Raw genomic sequence first — 21,359 nt, 5'->3', positions numbered from 1 at the left:
CCTCTCCTCTATTCTGGTCCCTGAAGATGGCAGCCTGCTCTTGCACATACTGACTGACCCCTCCTCCTCTTCCCCAGTTTAGCAAACCTCACATGGCTCTCCTTTGCTTTTCCTATTGCCCACTAGGTAAACAGAAGACATCCCAGGACAGGCTCCTCTTGTACCCCACATGTCGCCAGACATTTCCTTCATTGTTTTGCTGTCAGAACCTCATGCTTGGCTTAAGCATTTGTCCTGTACCTTTGAAAGTAATGCATTTTCCCTTCCTGAAGGAGGGAAGGTTTAAATAAAAAGCCATAAGGTTTAAATAATTGGATTTATGCTTGGGTTTTCAGTTTATGGTTGGACTTGATCTTAAGGGTGTTTTCCCACCAAAATGATTCTATGATTCTATATTGTCATATCCTGGAGTGAGGAATATCAACTGCTTCATTCAGTGTGATTCAAGTAGGTCTTGCCTTTGTGCCATGTTATAAAGCACACATATACAAGTCCATTGTCTGTCTAGTGAATGCAGCCAGAATTCTGTACGTTATTTTAGGATGTGTTTCACAGAAAACATCTCAATGCTTGCTCCATTGATTTTTCTGCTGTTGGCTGCAGCTTCTGTTGCTCTCTTAGTATCAAAAAGTCCTTGCAGATGGGCATTTGATTTAACTGACTTTCTTGTATTTCCTTGTGATGAATATTCACAGCAGGAAACACTGGGCCTGATATCTGTTATTTAGACATTCATATGTTAGAAAAGGGCACGCTGAGAGAGCTTCTGTTGCATGTAAAATTGCATGTGATGCAGAAAATTAGGAGTCATTTACTAATTAACAAGAAGTAAAGTAATATTTCATTAAGCATAGCTAGAACAGCACCAGAGAAGAGAAGAGAACCAAGGTACATTTATTTATTTGGAATTTTTATTCTGTAATATTCTGTATCACTTTTATATATGAAAGAATGATAGTACCAGCAAGTAATAGGGGAAAATATCTTTTTCACTTCTTATTACAGATGAACTAGTTGTCAGGAGTTTTCTCAGGGAACATCCTACAGACATTCTTCCATGCTTGATGTTGGATTACAGTTTGCTGCTAGGGAATAAGGAAAACTAATACAGAGATCCTAGACAGAGCTTACAGATATTTTCTCCCCAACATTTTTTACTTGCTTTCCCTTCCCTAAGCTACTAAAAAAATAACAAGATGTGGTTTAAATTAGGTCTTCTGTGAGTTTCTGACAAAATACATATATGCTGAGAATATGAGAGCCTGGAGGACAGAGTATATATCTCCTGCTAGTCTGATGGGGCAAGTGGTGAGTGGTATCTCGATCTATTTGTGTTAACCACTTCCAGCATGTTGGTTGCCAGCAGCAGCAAGTCCGTTTCTGTTAAGGAACAGATACTACAAGGCTCAAAGGGGAACTGCAATGTTTCGTTAGCATGACCAGTGACTCTGCTTTATTTTATCAGAAACTCTGATTATTTGCAGTCATCAGAGGTCAGATGCAAAATTTATATCCTTCTATTTTGGCTATTGCAATGCAAATGACCGTGAAAGTGGCAAGATCGCTAAAAAAAGGTCTGCCTGCGTTTGGACAATCAGCACCTAATTCACATAACCATTTGCAGTTATTTTCAGCTTGGACAATACCTCTGTGCATGTGGGGAGGGGTGTGCACAGAAACTCCAAGAAAACATTTCCCTCTCGTTATCTTGGAGCAAGGAGTTTGTTCGCATTCCTTGTACATTCCGACAGAGCCATGGAATCCAAAGCACATTTAAGCCTTTTTTGATTCCAACAATCCATTTTATATGTTTAACTCGCTGAATCATTGCTTCAATGCATCCTCTTTGTCACATGCTACTGATTTTACTGCTACTATTGCTGCTTTCTCAAGTGACCAATCTTGCTTCACAGGCTGGGGTGTCGAAAATCAATTTCAGCACCTCTAACAGGGAATTAATTTGTCATGACTTCAGTAAGCTGTCTTAGTTGTATATGGTATTGATTCCCTTCACCAGATCAAAGGTGTGGGGCCTTAGAATGCTCTTATGAAGGAAAAAGAGAAAGTGGTAAAGAATATTTTCTTTGTGATACACTGCAGCTGTCTCTTTTACATTTAAGTTTGCCCGTATGCAAGGGCAACTCTTTTGGAGCCTGTTAAAGCTCCAGCATGAAAATGCTGTTGCTGCACTAGGCTTTTACCTGCTCATTTTGAACTGTCTGATTTAAAATTGCACACATAATGTCATGTTTTAACTTAAATGGTAAGTGGAAGTATTTTACTTCTAATTTATTTTTCAGTGGAATAAAAAAATATTACTGATCAACCAATACAGTTTCAGGAGCACAAAAATGATTTGCAAAAGGAACCTTAGGTCCACTAGAGCAAATCTATTAGAAAAGTATCTGACTGAGTAAAAAAAATAAATAATTTTGAGTCGTGTTAGATCAATCATGACAGGTTCTCCCCATGAAGAGTTCGGTTGACTCCATTTATTTCAGTGGTGTCAGATTAATGAATTTTGAGGAGGGTATGAATAAGAACCAGTGAGTTGGGCAAACAAAACGGATAAAGTATTTAAATAATGCAGCCCTCTACCATCCGTGAAATTTTCCTGTTGTTTATCTATGTATTAGCACAAGTGTTCATTTGCCTCAAGTTTAATCACAGCTTTACTACTTTCCTGAAATACTGCTTATTTTCTTTCATGATAACATGCAACTGAGATGTTATTGTATGATTTTTATACTTTTTCCTTTTAGACCTAGCCATTGGATCTCTGTCTTGATTATATATACAACTCTAATGTTGTATATATATAGCTCTAATGCCTGTCTGTCCATCTGCCTGTCCATCTATCTGCCTACCTACCCACCTGCTCACCTACCTATCTACCCAACTATCCATGTTTTTGAGAAGAGCTTTTGTAGTAATCACTCCCCTTTACACTAATTTTCAGATATAAAAGCAAGCATGCATTTACTGAAAAACACCTCCCTTGCGCTAATTTTTACTGCCCACCTGGTCCATTTGAATCATGAGCTGAAAGAATTCCCACCCAGCTCTCTGGGTCTTTGATTCATCATGGGTGACAAGATAAAGTGGAAAGTGGAGCTGCAGTAGCCCCAGATGGGTGTGTGGAGGCGTGAAGGGAATGCAGGGGCAAGTGTTCCATTGAGACATCACTGGGTGGTGGAGAAGGATGACATCACTGAGTGGTGGATTGTGACATCACATCCCTCACTGCTAATATTTGGGCACCAGCAGAGCCAGTCTAGCTCAAGCCTGGACTTCAGCTAAGCGTGCCTGCACATGGGAGCAACTCCTGGTCCTCAGCTCTCCCCCACCTGCTACAGCAACTAGATATGGCCACAGGGACGAACTGGAGCTGCCCCATCTGTCACAACACTCGGAATGATGTGGCTTCTGCTCTGCCTTGCCATGATCAATTCTGCCTGAGCTGCATCTTGCGGTGGGCAAAAACAAATCCAGGCTGCCCACTCTGCAGCAAACCTATAGAGATTGTCAGGTTTTCTGAGCGGAGTGAACGGGACTATCTACAGTTTGCCATCACAGCTCCAGAAGAGACAAGAGAGAACAGTAGCCAGGCAGGGAGTGCTCCTTTCCACCTGGCTGAAAACAGCTCCGATGACCCCATGGTGTCCCCTCTGTCTTCTCCAGAGGGGACATTTTCCCCATCTGAGCAGAGGTCTGCAGGGCCAGAGTTCATGGGTGGCCTTCTGCCTGAGGTCTGGGCAGAACTTTTCCGAAGGCAACAGCAACTGCTGGACCCTGTGCTGCCCTGGTTGCGCCGGAGGCTGACAGCAGTCTATCAGAACCAGTGGTGGCGAGTAGAGGCTGCAGAGGGCTCCATCCTGCATGGCCTCTGTGTCTGCGGTCCAGACGCAGAAGTCTTGGTCGAGGTGCTGGAACCTCTCTTCAATGGGCACACAACATCGCTTGTCCATGGCATCATTGATGTCATTTCAGGCCAGTGCAGTGAGGAGGCCCAGAGGCTACTGTGCTTCTATCATGCCAGCATCACCTCCAGCAGCTCCAGCTACACTAGCTCCCAGGAGGGGATTCTGGCCAGTGGCCCCACAGGCTCTGACATGGAGGAGGAAGCTGTTACATCAGAGACCAGCCTTCAAGGGAGTCCCAGCTGCCCCCCTTCTATGTCCATGTTCTCAGAGCAGGACCAGCCCCAGGAGGAGCCAGGGCAGGTGGTGGTGGTGCCAGGTCCATCTAATCAGGGCTTCAGCCCCTCTGCTCCTGGCCAGGGCAGGAAACATTCACCTAGAAAGCCGCGGCGTGGCCGAAAGAAGAGAGCCTCCAGCCTCCGGAATTCTTCCCAGCCCACCAAGAGGCCACCCCAGCAGCGGCGCTAACGGGGCTCCAGGAACTCCTTAGCCAAGAAAAAAGAAATAAATTGCTATTTCCCTGGCAAAGTCTCTGAGTGTTGCTTTCTCCCCCTTCTGGTGCCTTTCCCTGACCTTCATGCCCCACCATCAGCCAAGGGCCCCCAGGGCCATTCCAGCAGCACCTTCTCACACAGGAAATCCTACTGCAGCTGTGGTGATGGAAGAGCTTCTGAACAAGCATCAAGGTGATGTTTCCTGAGGCATTGTGAGTGAAAGACTGATCAGGCATTCGTCACGAGAAAAGGAAAAAAATCCAATCGTGCCTAACAGTGGAATGACTACACCAGTGGATAAGGGAAAGGCTACAAATGTCATCTCTCTGGAGTTCTGTCAAAGGCCTTTGACACTGTCACCCACAACTTCCTTTGCTCTAAATGGGAGAAAGACAGATTTGATGGGTGGACTTTTCAGTGGATAGGAATTGGTTGGACAGGCACATCCAGAGGGTAGTGGTCAATGTCTTAGTTTCACAACGGACATCAGTGACAAGTGGCATCCCTCAGGGGTCCCTACTGGGACCAGTGCTATTTAATGCTTTTATCAAGGACTTAGTGGGATTGAGCGCACCCTCAGCAAGTTTGCAGGTGACAAGCTGAGCAGTTGATCCGTCTGAGGAACGGGATGCTATTCAGAGGGACCTGGACAAGCTCAAGAAGGGGCCCATGGGAACTTCATCAGGTTCAACAAAGCTGTGATTGCAGTCCAGAAAGCCAACTATGTCCTGGGCTCCATCCCCAGCGGTGTGGGCGGCAGGATGATGATTCTGCAGGGAGTGATTCTGCCCCTCTGCTCCGCTCTAGTGAGACCCCATTTGGAACACTGCACCCATCTCTGGGGCCCCAAGCACGGGAAGGATATTGACCTGTTGGAGCAAGTCCAGAAGAGGCCACTAAGATGATCAGAAGGCTAGAGCACCTCTGCTGTGAGGAACAGCTGAGACAATTGCTCTTGTTCAGTCTGAAGAAGAGAAGCCTCTGGCAGACCTTAGAGTTCCTTCTAGTTCCTAAAGGGGCTACAAGAGAGCTGGAGAGGGACTTTTAACAAGTGCATGTAGTGATAGAATAAAGGGAACTGAGAGAGGGTAGGTTTAGATTAGATATTAGGAAGAAATTCTTTACTGTAAGGGTGGTGAGATACTGGCACAGGTTGCCCAAAGAAGCTGTGGCTGTCCCTTTCCTGGGAGTGTTCAAGGCTAGGTTGGACAGGGCTTGGAGCAACCTTGGCTAGTGGAAGATGTCCCTTTCCATGGCAGAAGGGTTGGAACAAAAAGGTCTTTAACATCCCTTCAATCACAAACCATTCTATGGTTCAGTATTTAAAAATTTATGAACCACCCTGTTTCCATGGCTGTCTCAAAAAGGAACTTTACAGCATCAAGAGTTTACGGTACTTTAATTTGAATCTTTCTCCTGTAGAAATCCTCATACATTTTTATAATCCATTTTCAAGAGAACAGCTGAAGAAAAAAAGTTCTTCTTTTAAATTAGCTGCTTTATAGGATGAATATCTAAAGATGTTTCTGTGACATCTTATTTAACAGCCTCATAATAAGCTGCCTTTGAAAAAAACTACTGGAAGCTTTATGAAGGAATGACAACTAAAGTTAAGAACAACTCTAGAGCCTCCAACTCACTCATGGTGGGAATGAGTCCTGACGCCAGTCCATAGGTTTGGTTGCCTCGATTACCACATGCAGAAAGATCTATTCTCAGCAAGTCTTTGTGTCTATAATTGAGATGAATCTGCTTTTTAAACTGCAGCAGTTCTTCCTGGATTGGAAAAAGGCAACACAATCTTTCCTGGCCCTCTTCCTTATGCAAATGCTCCAGCTCCTCCTGGCGTTGCCTCTGCTGCTCTGCCTCACTCAGTTTTAGGTTCAATACCTGAGGAGAAAAAGACGGGAGAGAAACAAAACGCTTAAATAACATAGTGCCTTTCCACAACAATGCAGCAGGTGCTCAGGACAGCATCAGAAAATACAACCTCTCTCCAGGGGTGCCATGTAAATGCAAATAAATCAATCCGTCCTTCCTGTTCCAACCCAGTAGTCACTGGCTTTTATGAAAAGCAAGTCTTTAAAGTCTCAGACCTTTGCTCTGTGTAAGTGTTCTTCCTTCAACTTCTCTTGCTGTCCCTAAGTGTCTTTTGAGCTATAATACACATATAACCAGAAGACCTGTATTCCAAACATGCATAAAACAAAATATGAACAAACACACAGCAAGTTACTTTTAAAATAAGCTAAAAAACCTGTAACTGTCACAAATAGAGTATTTTTCTAACCAGTGAAACCTCAACAATAGCCAGAGATTCACCCTGAAAGACGAACTATAATAGGACAATTAATATAAGAAAAACAGCCAGTGAGTTTCCAATTCTTGGAATTCCTGATGCTGCTTTACTTGCCTTAGTTCATCAAAGTGCCTCAGTTGTTCGCTTCCCTGGGCATATGCTGCCCTCACCACCCACTGTGGCTGCTCCTGCTGTTGTCTTAGCCTCTCCTGGAGATTGCAGAGGGGCCAGAAGCACCATAATGTGGTAATTGCCAGAATTTGGATAGAAAAAAATACAAACTAAATTGCCCAAAGCAGACAATATAGTGAATTTTGAAGAATTCAGAAAACTTGGGCTGAAGCCTGGAGAGAATTTCTGCACAAGAGAGTTGGAAAGATTTTCAGCTGAGTCGGTGGTTGTGATCTCCCACTGCCGCATTTACCTCTCCCTCAGTTACTGCTCAGTCCTGCTGACATCACTCCTGGTGCAACTGCCAGAAAGGGAAAAAGATGATAGGTAATATGATGAATATGATTTTGATTTTTTTTATTGGTTCTCTAATATTAATACATGCTTGCCCTTGTGGCACTCTCTCATTAAACAAGAAAAATATTTTAAAAGGGTCACCGAAAGAGGTTATGTACTAATAACAGGAAAAAAAAACAGAGGAAAAAACAATTAATTTTTTTGATTAATGGTTCTCTGTATGGCCTGGGGAAAGGTGGCCATTTAAAAAATGGGTTTGGGAAATTACAGTGCTTGTAAACAGGTGGACAAAAGTAAATACTGAATAGTTGGTACTAAGTAGAAATCTTAGAGATGGAAATCTTTACTTCACAATAGAAAGGTGATTTTAGAGACTATTTGAATACATGTTGTAAATGCCAATGTAAAATCATACCCCCCTTGCACTGGAAGAGCAGGGAAAGCATTTATCATGCAGATGGGCATTGATATAGGTCTAGTGGTTCTCAATCAGTCTCCCACACCACATGCTACATTTGCAGCTTAATTTTAGACTCTGATGTTTTTAGGCTGTGTCTGTACAAAGCTGTTTTCCAGTCCTTATGGACATGTGATTCCTGATGAAATCAGGATGGCAGAATTATGATGCTGCCTTGGTATTTGTGTCTTGAAAAGGCTTTGGAGTTTGTTTTTCTGGTTTATCTTCTTGGGAAGAAATCTGAGTAAGGTAAGAGAACTGATAATAGATAACATTACCACTGTGGTTATAATTTATTTTGATGTTGAGAATCAGGAAATTTTGACTCTACGTGCTGCAAAATGTGGAATATATCAAAATTCTCTTAAGAAGTTCTTCGATATTTGATCTTTGTATACTTTCAAACCTAGTCAGCAACAAAGGAGACTTAATTGGTGGAACAGATAGCAGCTAACATTCCTTGGTCAGGGACATCCTGGAGCTAACAGTAAACCAAGATATATTGCCAACTTGGCAAAAGACTCAAGGTCCGTGTATCCTAAAGCTGAACTATCTTCATTACAATACTAAAAATCACGCCTACAAGTCGAAAAGGCCCCTGCCTGGGTGAAGACCCTTCCCCTGAGCATGCATAGAAATTAGGTGGGATCATGTAATTTGTATGGAAATTATTAACCAGTCATAATAGAGGGACTATACTTGGGAAGTTACAAGCACTAAAATTCTGTGTCTAAACAGTGGCATGGAAAGTCTGGAGCAGTGTGCTTGATCTATGGAACACCCAGGCTTGTGCAACTCTGGAATGAATAAAAAAATCAATGTTTCTCTCTCAAGTGTGTAATTATTGGCCTGTTGCACACCAAGTAACAAATCTGATTTTTACAGCCAACACAGGCACTGATTGTAAGGGGGATAGAGCAAAAAAATACAGCTTTGGAGACAGAGTTATATGATTGCCCAGAAGCTCATCTTTATTTGTGGTAGGATTGGGGTTTGAAAACAAAATTTTTGGGAAAAACCTGTTTTTTTGTGGGATGTGAAATGGAGTGACACCAGATACATGTGTATAAAGCCTAAGCCTGTGGCCAGGACTTCCTGCAAAGCCAGTTGCAATTTTGTCCTCAGGTCCTCTTGTCATGTGTAAGTGTTAAACTGAGTCCTGTTAAACTTCAATATTTTCATGAACTTCATTGCTTTAGGAAGATGCATAATTTGTATTTCTTATGTGTTGCTGAAGAAAATAACTGGAAATTATTCTATTAAAATTCAGAGAAGCAGAAAAGCTCTAGAGTAGTTGGTTTGCTGGAGTGGCATCAATTTTTTATTTCTTTTCATAAGAACTGGAGCATAAAGCCTCTCAGATAAGAATGAAAGAAATCAGAGTTCAAGTGAAAACTAGACATGCTTGAACTTTGGGTGGTTCAGCTGGTATAGGCAAGACTGTCAGGGTCTATTCTGCTGCCCTTTGGGGTTAGCTGTGCTAACTTACATGCATGTGTTTGCTGGCAAGGAAAGGGTTGCAATTTTGCCTTTTTTTTCCAACTTTTTTTTTTCAGAATGAATAAGAAAGGAGGTGTGCAAGTCTGCAGTGGGCCACTTATATTTGGGGCTCCCTAGAGTTTAATTCTTGTTCAGCCAGGTTTGAAGTCACGGCTAAAGACTGGGTCTCTCACGTATCAACTGACTCGTGGCTGAGATGATGAGTCTCTGTCTCTGGTGCCTTGAGCTCCTCCTCTTTATATATAGAATTAGTCACTGGATTGCTGAGAGAGTGACTCTAATAACAGGAGTTTTAGGGCCTCTGTCTGTAATGGGATGCAGACCTGCCCTTGGGCTGCAGGTCAACAGTTTCTCTAAGGCGACATAAACACTTGGGCTTTCACTGAAGGGTGGTGGCTTCCTTCGGTTGCTCTGCTGTTCTGCAGGACTTGTTCAGCCCTGTGGTGAGCTGGACCAGGGGGCAGAATCCACGTGAAACCTGAATCTGACCAAAAATGTTTTCTTCAGCTTGAGCAGTACTCAGGCCACAGCTTTGCTGAGCATGAGCATTAGAAGAAAGAAGAGGTGTGACAGTCAGCCAGGAATGAAGGGGCAATGAGAGTGTCAAATTGCCCTCTTGGCAGCAACTTCCATTCAAATTGGCTGGAAGCAACAGCTGAACTGCAGCCTAAGTCTAGTCCATTTCCTTGCTGCATGAGGAAGGATCTGCAAGAAGCATTGTATTTTGGATGGAAATACTTATAGTACATATTCTTGTGTATTTTTTAACTATGTCTTGACTTATCCTCCAGTTTTGATAATGCTGTAATGACTAAGGTATAACAAACCTGACAAACTTGTCTAAAATATCTTCATATCTCCTTTTTCTTGAATAAAGACTTGCTGGAGCCCTGATAATGCTGCCAGCAGAGTGGCCTCTTGAAGGGCTGGGAGAGTGCTGGGAGCAGCGTTGGTCTCTGGTAGCAGCCCCCAGGTACCCCTGCTTGGTCCCAGTGCCACAAGGGCCATCCTGAGCTTTGTCCATCCAGAAGGAGCATCCTCAGAGCCTGGGACCCCACTACGGAGTGTCGGCATACAGACAGGTGAGGAGGAGAAGTCCCCTCTCCCCAGTGTGCCTGGCAGTGACTTCCTCTCCCAGCTGGGCACAGCAGGCTGCGTGCCAGTAACAGGACAAGTGTGCAAATGAGGGGGTGATGAAGCTCTTCTCGTAGGAATACCTGGCCAGTGTGGAACATTGCTAACGTGATGCCAAAATTCTGGTGGCAAGAAAGGTTCTTGTGTCCCATTTTACAAGCTGAGCTTCCTATCCCCTTCCAAATCCACTCACAGCCTGATCTGCATCAACATCTTTTCATTTCCATGATGGGAATTCTAAAGTCCCTTCAAAGAAGTTTTGCCTGAAGGAGAACAGGTCTGGCTGGCAGTTCATCATTGCCCTGCAATCCTTAGGAAATCACTTTGTCAGTCTTTACCCACAGGCTATGATGATGGCCTGAAAAAAAGGCAGTTGGGGCAAAATAAAGACAATTATTGTGATGTTGGCAGGTTGGGTACCAGTTGGTTGAAAAAAAGGACCCTAAGGCATCTGGAAATAGCTCAACTGACAATCAGGGAGGGGAAGGTGCAAAGAAAGAAAGAAGTAGAAACATCAAAAGAAGGAGAGGATATGTATTGAAGGTGAAATTAGCATAAGAAAGAGTAAATTGATAAAATACTGAAAAAATAAAGCAAGGCTTCTCCTGGTGCTGGATGGTGCATTCGGAGCAGCCGTCAGTAACTCTGGGTGCCTATTCCAGAGCCATCACCTATTTCCCCAACCCTGCCTGGTCCAGGCAGCCTTTTTGATGCTGCTCTCCCACAGAGCACCAATTGATCCTAAGCCTTTGTTTAGTTTGCTTTTAAAAAGAAGAGAGTGATGTCAAGTTTGCTGTAGAAGATTTCTCTGGTGAACACAACATTCATTTGCAATCCAGTTTGAAAACTTAGTTGGCCATTGCTTGAAAAACTCTGTATAAAGCTTTGTGGCACTTGACCAAATTCTAGAACCAAATTACATGTGAAAGTACTTGCAAGCATAGACCCTACTGCTGTCCAGATCACCTGTCAGCAGGAAAATATCATATCTAAAGAATCACATCCCCATCTGAAGGGAATGCCATACATTTTGATTGTTTGTTTGTTTAATAATGTGCAGTGCAACCTGAAGACCAATTCGAGTTCATTTAATCAGGGTGGGTAAAAAGACCTGGCAGTGGACTGTGATGTCACCAGGAGTAGATTGTGACTTCACATCTATCACTGCTTTAGGTACCGGCAGAACCTGATTCAATCTTGCATCTGAACTTCTGCCAAGCATGTCTGTGAAATCTGCAGGGCTGAGAGAGGCTTCTCCTGGTGCCAGGGGGTGTGCTGGGGCCTGCCATCATCAGCTCCTGGTGCCAGTTGCAGAGCCATTGCCACTGTTCCTCCAGCCCTGCAGGGGCTCCCCAGGACAGCAAGGGACCATGTTTTCTCCATTTCATTGCAGTGTGTGAAAGCATTTGGTAGTGTCAGCGATGGGGAGCAGCTTCTCAGGACTCTTTGAGTTGCCAAGGAGAACAGACAGGGTCATGGGGACAGAGTGGAGCTGCCCTATCTGCCATGATGAGCAAGAGGGTGTCTCTTATGTGATACCCTGTGGCCACAAATTCTGCATGGGCTGCATCCTGCGTTGGGCCGAGAAGAAACCAGAGTGCCCACTGTGCAGAAGACTGATAGAGTCTGTCAGGTTTTCTCTGCAGGAACAAAAGTATCTGGAGTGTGTCATCACACTCCCTGAAGAATCACCAGAGGGCAGCAGCCAAGCAGAAGGAGCTCTTGGCCTCCTGGATGGAAACAGCTGCCATCGCCCTGCAGGGTCCCCTCCCTCTTCTCCACAGTGGACACTCTCCCCAGCTGAGCAGGGGGCTGCAGGGACTGGGGCCGTGGCTGGCCTCCTGCCCAAGGTCTGGGCACAACTCTTCAAAAGAAAGGAGCATCTCCTTGACCCTGTGCTGCCCTGGCTGTGCCAGAGGCTGGAGGCAATATTTGGGTCCCGATGGTGGCTGGCAGTGAGAGCAGAGAAGAGCATCTTGTACACCCTGTGCCTCTGGGGTCCAGACAAGGAGGTCATGCTCCAGATGCTGCAGCCTCTCCTTGAGCAATGTACAGAACAGCTGGTTGATGGCATCATCAGCATCATTGTGGGTCAGTGCAGCGAGGAGGCCCAGAGGCTGCTGCACTCCCATGCTGCTGGGGAGGAGGACAACAGCCCTGAGGCCAGCTCCTGCTCCACCAGCTCCCAAGGAGGCACTTCCACTTGGCCCCCAAGCCCTGCCAGCAGCCCTGCAGGCTCCAACATGGAGGACCAACCCAGCACAACAGAAGCTGCCCTCTGTGCCCTCTGAATCATCCACCCATCTGTGCCCATCCCTACAGAGCAGGTGCAGCCCCAGGAGGAGCAGGGGGAGGCAGTGGTGGCAAGTTCCTCTTCCCACAAGAGCAGCTGCAATCCTGCTACTCCTTGTCAGGGCTGGGAACACTCACCTAGAGGGCCCCAGCACCTCCCAGAAGGGAGGGCCTCCAGGCCCCAGCACTCTTCATGGAGTACAGACAGGCCCACAGAGACAGAGTGGAGCTGCCCCATTTGCCATGATGGTCACGAGGATGCTGCTTATGCGATGCCCTGTGGCCACCAGTTCTGCCTGGGCTGCATCATGCATTGGACAGACAGGAAACCAGTGTGCCCAGTCTGCAGCAGAACGATATTGATTGTCAGGTTTTCTGTACGTGAAGAAGATGACTATCTACAGTGTCTTGTCACTCCCTCCAAAGAGTTACCAGAGGTCTGCAGCCAGGCAGGAACAGCTCCCAGCCACAGGGCCGAAAACAGTCCCCATGGCCCTGCGCCATTCCCACCATCTTTTCCACATGGGACACTGTCCCCAGCTCAGCAGAGAGCTGGATGGCCAGAGGCTGTGGGTGGCCTCCTGCCTGAGGTCTGGGCAGAACTCTTCCAAGGACAAAAGCATCTTCTGGACCCTGTGCTGCCCTGGCTATGTCAAAGACTGGAAGCAATATATGGGTCCCAATGGTGGCTGGCAAAGAATGCAGAAGGCTGCATCCTGCAGGTCCTGTGCCTCTGTGGTCTGGATGGGAAGGTCTTGTTCCAGATGCTGCAGCCTGTCCTTGAGGGATATACAGCACCACTGGTCTATGGCCTTATCAATGTCATCATGTACAGGTGCAGCACAGAGGCCCAGAGACTACTGAGATTCCACGCTGGCAGGGAGACCAATAGCTCTGCAGCCAGCTCCAGTAGCTTCTGGGGGGAAAGTCCTGCCTCCTCTATGGCCCCTGTGAGCAGCCTTGCTGGCTCTGATACAGAGAACCAACCCAGCACCTCACAAGCCACCTTCTGCAGGGATACTGGCTGTCCCCTCTCTGTGTCCTTGTCTGCAGAGCAAGTGCAGCTGCAGGAGGAGCTGGGGGAGGTAGAGGCAGCAGGTTCTTCTGCCCAGGGCAGCAACTGCAGAGCCTCCACTTCCAGCCAAGGCAGGGTCTGCTCACATGGGGGGTCCCAACACCCCCGGAAGAGAAGGGCTCCTGCCCACCAGGACTCCCACAGCTGTGCAAGGAGCCGCTCTGGCAGCAGCACTAGCAGGGCTCCAGCAAGTATTTATTCAAGAGAAAGGAAATAAATTGCTATTTCCCTGAAAGAGTTGCTGGTGCTGCCTTCTCCCCCTTATCCTGTGGCCTGTCCCTGACCTTATGACCCTCCACAGTCCAAGGCTCTGCAGACCCCCCAGGGTCCTGTCAGCAGTACCTTCTCCTGCAGGAAATCTTGCTGCAACCACAACAAATGAAGAGGTTCTGAATGAAAAAGGAGCAGTGGATTTACATAGGAGAACGTGACAAATAAAGGCTGATGGTGTCTGTGTACAGACAGAATGAACATGCTGCTCCCTGCAATGCCTTTCTCTGTGGCCAAGGGAACAGGAGGGACAGCTCCTACCCTAGCCAGTCATGACAGGCCAAGTCACTGAAAGGACAATGGCCCTTCCAGGGTACAGGGAACTGGGGCTTCAGAGCCTAGCTTCTCTGAATCCAAACACCACTTTTTAGGGATAACCAGAGCACTGTGGCTGGTCACAGCACTCAGAGCAGATTAGCTCTGGCAAAAGAAAAAGTGGCCTTGATGCTCCCTGAAGAGCTACACCTGCATGAAGAAATGTGCTTCACAGAAGACACTTCTTAGCTGAGCCCTTGGCTGACTCTCGAAGTCAGGAAGTATCTGGCTTACGGAATGATTCCTCCCCCCCTCTTCCCTCCTTCCCTTCTTCCTTTCCTCTCTCTCTTTTCCACTTTCTCTTCCCACTACCTTTCCTCTCTTTCTCACTGAAGAGAACAATTGATGGCACCGCACATTCCATGTGGTGATGGATCCTGGTCTTCTTGGAGCAGTGAGAAGGTTGTCTTCTGCAGCCCTTGTACACTGCTCTGAAGGGACAACAACTACAGCTCCTTCCTGCATCTATGGGATGAGGCTCCCACAGAGGTGTTTTTGAGGAGCACCAGTGCAACAGCTGTCCAGGTGCACCAGCTTCCAGAGGCATAGCAGACTTGGGAAGCAAAGAGGGACCTGGCACTGTGGGCAAGTGCCAGGGGCAGTGGATGGGGCGGTGTTGTGGTTTAACCACAGGCAGCAACCAAATGCCACGCAGCTGTCGTCCCATTCCTCTGTCAGGGGCAAGGGGGAGAGAATTGCAAGAGTAAAAGTTGGAAAACTCCTGGGTACAGGTAAAGACAGTTTAATAGGTAAAGCAAAAGCTGTGCACAGGAGGAAAACAAAACAAGGAATTCGTTCACTGCTTCCCATGGCCAGACAGGTGTTCAGCCATTCCCAGGAAACCATTACACACTCCATCATGTGTAATGGTTACTTGGGAAGACAAACACCATAACTGCATGTCCTCCTCCCTCTTCCTGCTTTATGTGCTGAACATGATGCCATTTTACAGTTACTGCACCAAAATTCATCCATTCCATCTTTGTTTCCTCTGGGAAGCTGTGTGTTCTTGGTTACCCAGAGCTATTCTTCCTGTGAACTGCCATGCAATAACAAAATATTCTCCAGCAGTGCCTCGAAACCTGCTTGCCAGCTATTGTCCAAAAATTTCTTGAACTCTTACAGGCTTGGTGCAGTGCCCACTTCCCTGTGGAGGCTGTTCCAGTGCCTCTTCACCTCTGGGTGAAGAACCTTTTCCTAATATCCAACCTAAACCTCCCCTGACATAGCTTCATGCTGTTCCCTCAAATCATGTCACTGGTCACCAGAGAGGAGAGATCAGTGCCTGCCCTCTGCTTCCCCTTGTGAGGAAGCTGTAGACTGCAATGGTTTCCAGTGTTTCTTCTTTTGCTTTTTCTTATTAGGAGGTCTCATTGTGTCCATCACTTTTCCTTCACAGACCATCTCTACACTTGGACTCCTCATCAATTTTTTCTTTTTCTCACTCTCTGTCTCACTGCTTATCAGCTACACAAAAGGCTGTAGTCATCTGTGCAGCAGTCACTGAGTTATGATAGTTTTCTCGGGGTCATTTTCTCTCACTATACTTGTGAACTCCTCAACTGTGCTTTTCACGTGCAAGTTTTTTATTTCCCTTATCCTTCACATTTTTCACTTTTCATCCTATTCTTTTCTCCAAAAGTGGTCCTTGAACTGTTGCTTGATCAGTTTCTTGACCTGCTTCTTTTGTCAGAGCAGTAGCATCTGCTTGCGGTGTCCCCTCTGGCTCTACAGAGTTCTCCATTCAGTAAAGGATTGTATCCTGAGTTCTGCACTAGTAAACTGCTATAAACTGTGAACAGTAGACTGAACCCTCCTCCTGCAGGAGGACTAACAGCCATCTTCAACAATCTCATAAAGAGCAGAACCTCTCCAGTATTTGCATTCCCCACTGTATCTTCAGTAATATTGATCACTGTCTCTGCTTCCTTATCTCCTTTTACCATGGCCTTTACTACACAATCATGATCTGTTTCCTTCTCTGAATGTAGTGCTCTTATGACTTAAAAAGCTTCTCTGGCTTTTTGGAGAGAACACAGAATCATGGCATGGTTGAGGTTAGAAGGGATTTGGCATTGGTGGAGGAGGAATACTTAAGCAAAATGGAAATAATGAAGGCCATGCACCCTGATGGGATGCACCCATTCAGTGCTGAGGGAGCTGGCAGCTGTGAGGCCTCTTTCAACAATCTTTGATACATCACAACAACTATGGGAAGTGCCCAAGTACTGGAGGAAAGCAAATGTCACTCCTATCTTCAAGAAGGGCAAGAAGAACCCTTTCCTACCTTATCCTTTTACTATGGATGTTGTAAACGATTTCCTTTTCCTGCAGAATAAAGAAAATAATTACATTCATGAAACAAGCTCTCTGGATGTAATTTGCAAGGTTTTTTAGGTGATGCAAAATGTGCAATAAACAATCTCCCTTTTCTTTGATGAAAACTAAAGGCATATAGCTTTGGTGAAAGCAAAATGACATTTTGATAATTTCTGCTGTAAAGGTACTCTGTTCCCTGTTGAAACTCAGTAAAGTGAGCTGTGCAAAACATTTTGGATGTATTTGTCTGGAGCAGGAGTAATGTTTTTTGACAATGAATATGTAGAAGGGTTATGTCTGTTATGTATAACCTCAAAATCAGTTAACACCAATCCAATATAGATATCTGCTATGCCAGTGTTGATGTAATTTAATGCAATGCCCTATATTCTTGATAAGCTTTGTTATCAATATGTCTCTACAGATCTAAGCTTTTATGATGTAACCTTAATTCAGAGGAGGTATTTTCATTGCTCAGTTCTGTATATGTGTCTAGGTCCTTACCTCTGTACTTGCAGCATTTTTTTAAATAGCCCATTGACTTTGTGTATGGCACTTCTGAAATTATTTATTTTGCTTTGAAGTGACCACAACTGCTGGTAAATTGAAGAGCTGAGATTATACTTGGGATATATCAGCTGTGTAGCATGTGAGAGGGAAGAGAGCCATGCTTCTAGGTTTAGCTCGTAAACATGGAAATGAAATTATTCTGGTGGTGTCTTCTGGCATTCTAAGTTTCTATCATTTTGTGTGCATCAGTAAAAGATAACAAGTTCCTCTCAGTAAATACATTTTGGCATTTTGATGTTCATGCCAATACATGGGTAAATGGATGGAAATATCCAAGCAAACCTCACTGTAGCTCTTAAGTGGATCATAAAGAGCTCATACACACTGTAGAAAATCTAAATAGTCATAAAATAGCTTTAAATTTTAAATACACTAACTTTAACTATAAAAACCAGAGTTAAAAAGAGAACTTGAGAAAAAGCAAAAGTAACAGTTTGATAGATTCTACACAATAGGTCAGAATCAGATACTCAAATCATATTGCACCAAACACTGTTGTCTCATGTTTTGTTTAACAGAGATTAATCAGAAGGGATGATCGTGTCAAATAAAACTTGCTCAGTTGTTCAGGTGTTTCAGTTAGATAGCAGATCAGTACTCAGTGATATTGTGTAAATTCTGGGGAGACCTCACATTGATGCTGCTCTCCCGAGTGCCATCAGAATGTAGTATTACTTTTCGTACATGTGTAATTTTGTTCTTCATTCGTGGGTGTTCATGAGTGATACCTGCACTTTGGCAGTATTAATGGATAAAATGGGTCCATGGTTATCATGGGAAAAGAGACAGATAAATACGTAAAAGATAAGTTCCTTTAGCTCAATCAAGAACTTTTCACCCGCCACTAAATCCGACTGTGGGTTTAAACTTTGAGTATTAAACTAAAAGAAGGGTTTGTTCCTTGCAGCTGAGATCACTGTGTAAATAGTAGGTTGTTAGAAGAATCACCTAAATTAAAGGTTTCCTTTGCCTTCTTGTATTTCAGTGAGGACATTATATAGGTCATGCAAATAGATGAGAAATTAATAATTTAACACAATATAACTGAAAAATTATTTATATATATTTGCACTTGTGCTTTATTTATAAAGAAGAAATTTTTAAGAAAGGCAAGCTGTACACTCATCAGAGCTAGAATGAGTAGCCAAGAATTCCAGGTTCTTTTTGGATCAGTTATTCATTACTCAAAAAATACTCCACACCCTAGAGATTTCTCTTAAGGTGTAAAAGTGTAATGGAGCATACTAGTTTAGGTGACTTCCTAATAAACAAATTTTCTTTTAGTGCTCCTATTCATAAAATCCTTTCTGTTCATTAGTTTTTTAAGATTTTTTTTTTTATTCCCGATTTAGAACATTATCAGTAGAAAAGTAACAAATAAAAAACTTAAAAAAAAATAAAGCATGCTCTTTATCCTGATTGAATTGTTTCTTTGCTTGCTCATTGGAGAACAATTTTTAGTCAAGGAAGAAAGAGAAACCTCACTTCTCAAATATGAAGTGGCAGCAGTATCTAAAGGAAAAAAGGAAAGCATATTTATTTGATACTTCAGAAGAATAGGAGATACAAGGTGGAAAAGGTGCTTTGATCTGTCTTTTCCATGTTTAGGGGAAAATAATTTACTGCAAAAGTGAGAAGGCTTTGACTCATTTTTTCTTCTCAACGAGAAAAGAATGTCAGCTGCTCGTAGCTAGGTTTGCTAAGGCTTAGGGTGGCCTCTAATTCATGTTTGGACATAATGACAGGATAGAACAGTAATATGAATTTGTAGTAACTGAGATTGCAGCTGTCTACATCTATTAGGCAAATAGCACATGCTTCAGTAAAGATCTACAATATATATGTAATAAAATTAGACAACTCTAGCTGCACTGGGTTCATGTACTGTCAAACACAGAAAGCTAGGTAAGTATCCACCACATTTGTTGCCTTATACAAAAGCAAAATTTCCTTTTTGTGCAGAATTACACACAGTTGTGTGGTTATGTTTTGTATTTCTCAAAGGTTACAAAAGAGTAACCTGCAGCCTCTCAGTTACTGCTTCACTTATTTGTGTATATGGGTGTGATTCCTTCTGCTGTTTTTTCCTCCCTCCCTTTTCTCTCAGCTCTGTGATTCCCATTATGAGAGATGTGTGTGAACTCCTTTCTGACCTGAAGAGTTCTTCCACCTTTCTTTGATACCCTGTCTTCCCTTCCAACTCTCTGTAATGCTTTCCACTTTCCTACTATTGAAAATTCAACATTTCATAAACTCAAGTTCTATAAATTACTTCCTATCTGCTCCCTATACATGGCCACAGTGTTGTTTTTTAACATTTAAAAACTATGATTGGCAAGAATTTAATACTTATTGTACTTCAACACTATCTGCACTCAGATAAATCAGGATCCATAATGCCATTGGCTTTCCATCTTAAGGTAACAATTCACATATCAGTTCCAAAATATCTTGAGGAGAAATACTGAGATGAGTGGATAAGAAAATAGATTGATTTTATTATATAAAGCATAATATAACTAATTAGATGTTGACTATGTGATATTGACTATGCAAATAAGTACATCTGCCTCAAGAATATCCTAGGAACTGAAAACGATGTAAAATGTTTGTTGGCAGAGTCAATAGTTGCTAAGAATCTTGTTCAAGATACATCTTAAGTTGCTATTCGTGGTAGAGCAAGAACATCCCTGTTCTTGCTCCTTCTCATCTATATTCTAATTTTGACAAACATTCTCTATCTGACCAGCTCATGATAGAGGGTGGAATTTTCCTTGCTGCAACCTTTTGCTGCTGCCTTTTATCCTTCTGCTCCACGTTGCCAGGAGGAATCTGAGATCACCTTTCTCTTACCATTAGCTTTCTCTGTGAAGAAACCAGCCTCCCTCTTGTACATTAGCACCTCTTCACAGGGCATAACTGCCAGCTCCCTAACCATCTAATTGCACTCTAACTTGTCTAGGACACTGTTCCTTCTACAGTGTGTAAAATTGGAACTAATTTTTTTAATTGTTTGGTTTTTTGTATGATTGTTCATTTTAATAGGAAATTGTAATAAGGTCACATATGCCTGCGATGATGTTTAACCTATCCTTTCACCAGAACTATGTAGATTTTTTTTTTCTGATGTAGATGATGTCGTAAGAGACAATAAATACTTGACTACTGCTGTTGTTCTTTGTGGAAATAGCAGGTAGGAAGATAAATGTAATTTCTTATGCATATATACATTTTTTTATACACTGAAATTGAACCTCTAGATTTTTTTCTCTGTTCATGGACAGCAGAAGGCAATTATTTTCTTACAAGGTCTATTTCAGTATTGGTGACAGTGAATTCCTAATGAACAGTAAACTATATCAAAAGTATGAGAGATGCAGGCCATTTGTGTACAGCTTTTGTCCAAGTTATGTCAGCATTTTATTATAGTGGGTCATAGTGTCTATAAAATATTCCACAAATCATTTTTAAGAAGAACAAGCATATGCTAACACTGTATTAGAGGCCCTATGCCTTTTTTCCGAAACCCTGGAGGTTTTCCATTCAGTTGCTTTCCACAGTAACCTGAATATCTTCTGGACACGCTGGGTCACTGCTGTTACAGAGTGTGGTTTACTTTGAAAGAGACACACTGTATAGAGACCTTGAGTTCGTACAATGCCTGTTTTCTATCTTAGTCACAACTGAGCCATGGAAAAATATCATGTGTCCGTGGCTACTTGAGTGGTGATACACCCAAATGCAGCCAGGGTTTTTTGCCCACTGCCACACAGGAGTGGGGTCCTGGCCTTTATGTAGCCCCAGGGGTTCCTTATCAATGAAAAGGTAAATGCTTGATGCTTTGAGGGAGATATTAGACAAAGATTTCTTAGAGAAGCAGGTAGTACAGGTGAGATTTCCATTCAATGCTAAATGTGTCAAATATTTTACTATAAGCTACTTCTAAAAATATACTTGGTTGAAGAGGTACATTAGTATTTTTCCTTCGATGGAAAGACAAACTGGGGGCCTCTGACAAATTCTGCTCTCTGTGTCCAAGTTAGTCTCTCTCCATACTTTTGTGAGAGTCTTAATCCCAAGTTCATGCAGACAAAATTAGTGTTGAAATACTGCAAAATATTCCTAAGGGTAAGTTTAAGCTTGTGCAGATTAAAGCACACTAAACTGTCATGTAAGTTTACCAGTTTTTAAGTGTTTATCAAAAATAGCTCTTTCATGAGACACCAAAGCTTTTGTCGCTTTTTTA

At 43.6% G+C, this 21,359-nt stretch overlaps 3 protein-coding genes and 1 long non-coding RNA gene across 4 annotated transcripts; 3 read left to right on the top strand and 1 right to left on the bottom strand.

The window, feature by feature from the left end:
• Window positions 1-893: 893 nt before the first annotated feature.
• LOC135406744 (uncharacterized) lies at window positions 894-3,160 on the bottom strand. Its single transcript, XR_010426457.1, has 2 exons — window positions 3,022-3,160; window positions 894-1,944 (listed from the first exon to the last, which is right to left on the bottom strand). It is a non-coding gene; the product is annotated as an uncharacterized LOC135406744 (long non-coding RNA).
• An 84-nt stretch (window positions 3,161-3,244) lies between these two features.
• Window positions 3,245-4,448, top strand: LOC135406743 (E3 ubiquitin-protein ligase Topors-like). The gene has a single exon (XM_064641148.1). It carries the CDS (start codon window positions 3,366-3,368, stop codon window positions 4,386-4,388), a length of 1,023 nt encoding a protein of 340 aa, XP_064497218.1. The 5' UTR covers window positions 3,245-3,365; the 3' UTR covers window positions 4,389-4,448.
• A 7,008-nt stretch (window positions 4,449-11,456) lies between these two features.
• LOC135406792 (uncharacterized) lies at window positions 11,457-12,564 on the top strand. Its single transcript, XM_064641229.1, has one exon. The coding sequence runs from the start codon at window positions 11,694-11,696 to the stop codon at window positions 12,561-12,563; it is 870 nt and encodes a 289-aa protein (XP_064497299.1). The 5' UTR covers window positions 11,457-11,693; the 3' UTR covers window position 12,564.
• Window positions 12,565-12,836: 272 nt separating this feature from the next.
• LOC135406791 (uncharacterized) lies at window positions 12,837-13,874 on the top strand. The gene has a single exon (XM_064641228.1). It carries the CDS (start codon window positions 12,837-12,839, stop codon window positions 13,854-13,856), a length of 1,020 nt encoding a protein of 339 aa, XP_064497298.1. The 3' UTR covers window positions 13,857-13,874.
• The last annotated feature ends 7,485 nt before the right edge of the window (window positions 13,875-21,359 follow it).

This window comes from Pseudopipra pipra, chromosome Z (genome assembly GCF_036250125.1).
Source record: "Pseudopipra pipra isolate bDixPip1 chromosome Z, bDixPip1.hap1, whole genome shotgun sequence".
In the NCBI taxonomy this organism is placed as follows: Eukaryota; Metazoa; Chordata; class Aves; order Passeriformes; family Pipridae; genus Pseudopipra; species Pseudopipra pipra.
This window is presented reverse-complemented; position numbering and strand designations above follow the sequence as displayed.